The sequence below is a fragment of the Lutra lutra genome, chromosome 14, assembly GCF_902655055.1.
Source record: "Lutra lutra chromosome 14, mLutLut1.2, whole genome shotgun sequence".
NCBI classification, from domain to species: Eukaryota; Metazoa; Chordata; class Mammalia; order Carnivora; family Mustelidae; genus Lutra; species Lutra lutra.
In genome coordinates this window covers 59,792,906-59,798,905 of record NC_062291.1, presented here as the reverse complement: position 1 = coordinate 59,798,905, position 6,000 = coordinate 59,792,906, and the positions used below count along the sequence as shown (strand labels likewise).

General features: G+C 49.3%; 1 protein-coding gene across 2 annotated transcripts in view; it reads right to left on the bottom strand.

The window, feature by feature from the left end:
* Positions 1-1,819: 1,819 nt before the first annotated feature.
* Positions 1,820-6,000, bottom strand: part of CNNM1 (cyclin and CBS domain divalent metal cation transport mediator 1) — a 59,506-nt gene continuing 55,325 nt past the window's right edge. For both annotated transcript variants that reach the window (XM_047703345.1, XM_047703346.1), the window contains 2 exons: positions 5,147-5,248; positions 1,820-4,155 (listed from right to left, as the gene is read on the bottom strand). In XM_047703345.1, coding sequence (XP_047559301.1) covers positions 4,076-4,155; positions 5,147-5,248 — 182 coding nt within the window. In that variant the 3' untranslated portion in view covers positions 1,820-4,075. The remainder of the gene's footprint in view (positions 4,156-5,146; positions 5,249-6,000) is intronic.

Here is a 6,000-nt window from a genome sequence, read left to right as displayed (position 1 = left end):
CCCAGAGTGTCCGTCTCCTGCTCTTTCTCTGTGGCTGTGTCCCTAACCTTAAGCTTTAGTTCTCTGGGGTGAGTAAGGTAAGAGATAGCTTTACATTTCTCTCTCTCTCTCTCACACACACACACACACTGAAGCAGAAGTTTTACACAACAGTATTTACCCTTGCTGTGAGCAGTGTGTTCTGATAGTTTGTCCTGTTGGGTTCTGTTTCACTGAAGAAATGAAAGTTGAATTGAGACCCATGGAATTGATTTTGTGATCCACTCATGGGATGCAAGCCATAGTCTAAAAAGAATGCTCTAGAGGAATTTGCTAGTTGCTTAAAAAGCTAGGAGGTGACAGTACCTTCAAGGGGCAAAAGAAGTCTGAGACCGTAAAGCGGGGTGGAGCCTTCCGCAGCGTAGACCTGCCCCACAAAGTCTTGGTTCTTAGTATTTTATTTCTCTTGTTAGGGAGAATTTAATTTTTCTCTTGGGGGAAGACTTTGGTGGAAAAAAAAAATGGTTAAAAGCACTTCTTTAAACCAAAATGTCCCTACCAAAGTGCTAAAATACTTTTTTGTGTTTAAAAAAAAAAAAAGCCCCACTCAAGGGTAATTGGGTCCTCCTTCTATCCTGACACATAGGCTGGTGTTCCCCCTTCGTGTTCTAGTCCCCTCTGTGCTCATGTGAAAAAGCGTTTTGTGTTGGGTTTGGGGAGAGCTGGGCTTCGGGAGTTGTCCGGATTTCTTCACCACAGTTGGTCTTCGTGGGGCCTCTCATACAGGTGCGCGCCGTGCACTCTGAGGCAAGACTGTCCCTTACATGGTCCGTCTCCTCAGACGGAGGGGTGCTCCCACCACCAGACTCTGCCACTTGCCATGTGACCTTGAGCAAGCCACTTAATCACTCAGAGCCTGTTGGAGAAACTAAACTTTGCAGGGCGGTTTGAGACGGAAACAAGCAAATGTGTACCTAGCACAGTTCTCAGGCACAGAAAGCCCTCACCAAAACAGCTGCTGCTGGGTAGCAAACTGGAGGCTCCTGGGAGGAGTCCGTGGGTGTCCATAGGCCACCCATTGACCTTGACCTTGGTAGGGGTTTGAGAACCCCCTGGTAGGTATCAAATTCCAACCTACCTTCCACAAAGATTAGATGCCCAAACACACCTCAACCTGCCTGGTTCTTGCCTCCTGCTGGTATTGGTTGGTTTAACATTGACCCACACGCCTGACCCACTCCCCTGTGACTTTTCCAGCCTTTGGCTGGAAACCAAAGGAGTTGTGGCACTTTGGTTCCTCTCCAAAGGGTCTGGGGAAGCGAGGCAGTGCACCTAGCACATTGCTTCAGGGGCTGGCCCCTGAGACCTTGAACTTGGAAGGTGCCCAGTCCAGTTCCTTTCCCATCACGTGGATTCAACAAATGCCAGCCCTTCTCGTTACTTTTTGTCCTCATTCACACTCTGGCTGCTCATTTGAGTTTTTCTTTTTTAATGCTGGCATTTGCTGCAGTAAAACCTTACCCATCTGGGGCCCAGAGTAGAACGTAAGGGCTTTACTGTAACTTTAACCGAAGCCTCACACCTGGCTTTGAGAACCTCACCTCCTCAGCAGGTGGGCCTCAGCTGAGATAATTCCCTGTGCTCCACCCGACCTTCATCTTCAATGTGAAACCACATCAGAACCGAGCTCTTCGAAGGCGAGAAAAACATTCCAGGAAAAGCATTTTCATTTTATTTAAAAAATTATTTACAATTCATTAAGCCTTCATAAATGCTTTATTTTAAAATCCTCTTTTTTTTTTTTAATTTTTTTTTTAACCTGAAGAAAATCTCGGGGAATGGGGAGGGGAGTGGTGACAGGCTCCTTTGGGGTTTTGCAAAGGTATGGATGTAACGCAGCAGCAGTGGCCTGAGCCCCGTGGCCTGAGGGGTAATGATTAGCCAGGCAGGCACTGTCCTGCCTGGCCAGCCGGGCCAGAAGACTGCATGATGACAGTTCTTGCTGGAAACTCACTGTTGGCCGGTTTGGGTCTCAGGTGCCCAGCATGGAGGGGCCGACACTTGGCCTATTCCTATTAGGTAGGAGCAGGTGTTGGGGATGGGTGGCAGCTATGGGGTTCTCTAGGGGGTCATGCACTGCTGAGCCTCAGGGAGAGTCGGGCACGGGGCGGAGAAGTCAATCATCCATTGCAGGAAAGGGCATCTCCAGCTGGAAAGTCCTTCCACGTGCTGTGGCCCTCCCATCTGCAGCACCTGCTCTGGTTGGTGGGGAAGAGGGGACAAAATTACACGTGGGGGTATGGTGACGGTACCCTGCGGTGTGCCAAGGCTTTCCAAAGACCTTCACTTCTTGGCAGGTGCTGACTTTCCCCATTGGTTCGATAAACACTGGAGAAGACGGCATGTCTCTCAAAGTCTGTCTCGGACTGGCCCCTATTCACTTCACTCTGCCTTGCAGAAACTTTGGGGTGAAAGTTTCAGTAGTTAAAATAGTGGTTTTTAACCCTTTGTGGGTCTCAGACCTTTGAGAATCTCCTGAAAGCTTTAGCCCTCTGGACAAAACAGGTAAGAACACATACACTAAACTCTGACAGTATTAGGGGTTTCACAGACCCTCTGAAGTCCAATAATGGACCCACCTGGGGTGACTGACCCCCAAATTAAGAACCCCTGAGTTAAAGGTTCCTTTGGGTTAGCATTTTCTTTTGAGATGCAAATAACCCAGAGGAATTATCAGTCTCCCCCTCTCTCCTTGTGATTACTGACTGAATGGGTGTGGGGGGGTATGACATTAAAGGTTTTGGGGGAAGGCGAGGTAAGCCTGGATGGTATATCCCAGGGAAAGATTTGAGAATGGTTTGGAGATTGAGCAGGCAGAACGGGATCACTGGATCCCTGATAGAGGGAACTCAAGAGATGGGAGATAGAAAGGGAGACAGGTGTCCCAAAGACAACCTTCACTTACTCCCACATACTCCTGAAGGTTTGTTGGCGGTGTGGTTAGTGAGCTGAATTTTAGTATTGAAGTAGGTATGGCGTCATTCTGCCATCTGGGGGCCATACTTGGAATTGCATCTGCTCTGACATCAGGTGAAAAAAAGATCTAGTAAATTCTTGGAATCAAGTATCCTTAGCTGACCTGCTGGGGTGGAGGAGTAAGGGGTGGGGTGGAGTGGAGGGAGCGGATGAAAAAGAAGAGCAATTCTTCAGTGTTCCCATGTAATGCACACTGAAGTCCCATGAGAGCTTGCATCCTTCTTGGCTGACCTGGGCACTCTTTGGTTTGTCATGGCTAAACTTGCTTCAACAGCTTAGAAATTTTCTACGTAAGTTTCTGTTTGTTTGCTTTGATTTCAACTTAAAACCTGAAGTTCCATCTCTGGCTCCCAGTCCGGTCTCTGTTCTCTGCTCCTCCTCTTCCAGAGCAGATTTACGACTGGATGGAGAACTGCTAATTGGGAGCCAAAAAGATACGTCCCTGGGAAAAAACAGTGACTTGAGGTTCCATCTCACGGTCTTTCCATTCCAGCCGAGACACACTTCCCTGGCTGCTAGAACCCTTATCTAACAGGAAACTGGTCACCGACAGTTTTCTGTTCTGTACCATCCCAAGCCAACATAGCCGGGTCCCACTGCATTAAAGTCCTGGAGGAAATCTCGGGGCATCTCCTGCACTGACCTTCACACCTGCTTCTCCATTGTCTCCGTGCCTGTCCGCCGGTGGCACCTTCTGAGCTGAGCGAAGCATGAAATATGGCATCAGGGGATCCCAAAGAACAAAAAAGGAGTCAGGGGTCCCAGAGTGGCATTGTCAGCTTGGGGTCATTTCTCCTCCAGTCCCAGACTGTACTGTGGAAAAGACCATTTCTAGCATGTTCCACCAAAGGCATCTCCATCCGTCATGGCCACAGCAAGGCTCTGAGTCAAACTGGAGGCAACAAGGGGGAATCTGCCAAGCTGACAGCGAGGGGTGAGGAGGTGGTAAGGAAAGCAGAATGCTCTGTCACCTGTGGGAGGCCTCGGGAGACGCAGAAGATGGGAGGGTGGGTTCTCCCTAAACGCTGAATCTCACATTCCCAGCAAACACTCGGCCCCGTCATGTGATCAGAGGCATTAAATTGGAGTTCTCCTCAGAGGCTCTCTCTCCATCGGGTGACCTCTTCCGTTTTCGGCCACCTGGAAAACAATTTGTAAGGGTCACCTTCTGGCCGGGAAGAGGCAGAAACGCAGACAAAGCCCTTGACAGTTTGGCAGGAAGTAATCTGCATGGAATCCCGGTGCAGGTATCAGCATTCTTAATTCTTAATCTGGAAGAATTAAGGCAACGCTTTCTACCTGAGATAACACCTCCAAAAAGCCAGGCTAGTATCAGTGGAATGGAGATTCTCCCCCGGAGGTTTGAGTGAAGCCCACGTAATGCTTCAGGATCATCTCTCCATCCGCTGAAGGCCCTGGCCCAGCTCACAGACACCTGAGAGAGGATTCGTCTTCCAGCCTATGATGTTCCAGGAGCCAGGGTTTTGGTGGGTGTAGCTGGGAGCCATGCCCACACATCTACATTCTGTAGCTTGGAAACAACCCTCCTTCTGCAAAGGGGCAGGTGGGATAATCCCATAATTGTCCTCAAGAATGGAGGAGAAGTCCGTCCCCAGCTCTGTTGTTTTTAGGAAGGAGTATTTTTCACCTTGTTCTATCTGCTATCGACTTCCTTCCATGAAGGATATTGCTCTCCTTGCTACTAAGTCTCCTGGACACAAATTCTTTCTTTAAAGGATCAGACAGTAAATCTTAGAGGTTCTGCAGGCCATCTAGCCCCTGCTGCAACTGCTCAATGCCGCCGTTATGACCATAGATAACAAATGGGTCTAGCATCCAATAAGTCTTGATTTATAGGACTCTCTGATTCACAGGCAGGAGAGGGAGGTCAGGATTTGGCCATGACCATGGCTTGCAGACCCCAGTCCTAGATGACCACCAGCTAAATGGGACACATCCCCAAACTCTCAAGGGCACAGTACTGGTCCAAGCCCAGTTACGGATTTTCATGGGTGTACTCATCAGGTTCCTGCAAGGAGTCAACGGTTCCTCCTCCAGGAGTGATGTCCTAACATGCTTCTTCTAGTGACCAGGTGGTGGGAGTCCTTCATCTGGGCAAAGAGCTACTCACTCAAGGTTCTCAGCAGCTTCTTGCCCACGGTTTCCTCTAAGTCGCTACTGCAGGGGCTCGTCTCTGTGTCCAGGTTGATATTACAGCATTCACTGTCTGACGCTGAGAGAAAGGAGAGAAGAAAGAACTCAGGTCTTCCCAACACCCAGGGAGCTAGGAAGGGTGACTCTGGCTGATGCTTCTCAGCAGGTAGCAGTTCAAAACCAGAGGCAAGGCCGTGGTGGCGGTGACAGGGAGGGGTGCCCAGGGAGCCGTGGGCTTTTGTTAGTCAGCAAGGGGCACTTTAGGGCCACAAAAGGAACAAAGATTCCAGGAGCGAGAATCCAACTATCCAAACGTTCTTTGGCAGGAGAGGGGAGACGAGGACAAGATGTTCTCTGTTCAGTATCTTTGCCAGACCCAAAGCATATTTGAGGACCCTGGAGGTGGGGTATCACCTTCTAATACTTGCTCAGACCCGGGAGATCATGGGACTCAATAATAATTAAGTACACGTCTCTAACACCTCCCACCGAACCCAGTGGGGGTTCAGAGGCACAGAATCTCAAAGCTACGAAGAGGCCCAGGCCCTTAATTCCCGTGAGGTAAGGACCTGACCTGGGAGGCAGAGTGGGGTGGTGGACAATTCTGGGGGTGCTTGCTTCAATGCAGTGTTATAGACCAGACCAGTCCCTTCTCTGGGCCTCAGGGTCCTCACATGAGGTCCCTGTATCACACAAGGTGATGGACTAGACGAACTCCAAAGACTATCTTCTCCATTCTTTTGCCTTTGATACAATTTCTTGCTACATGCTTTAGCTACTAAATTCAGTGTACAAGGAAGAAAAAGAACATCCGTTCTATATTCAGGTCTC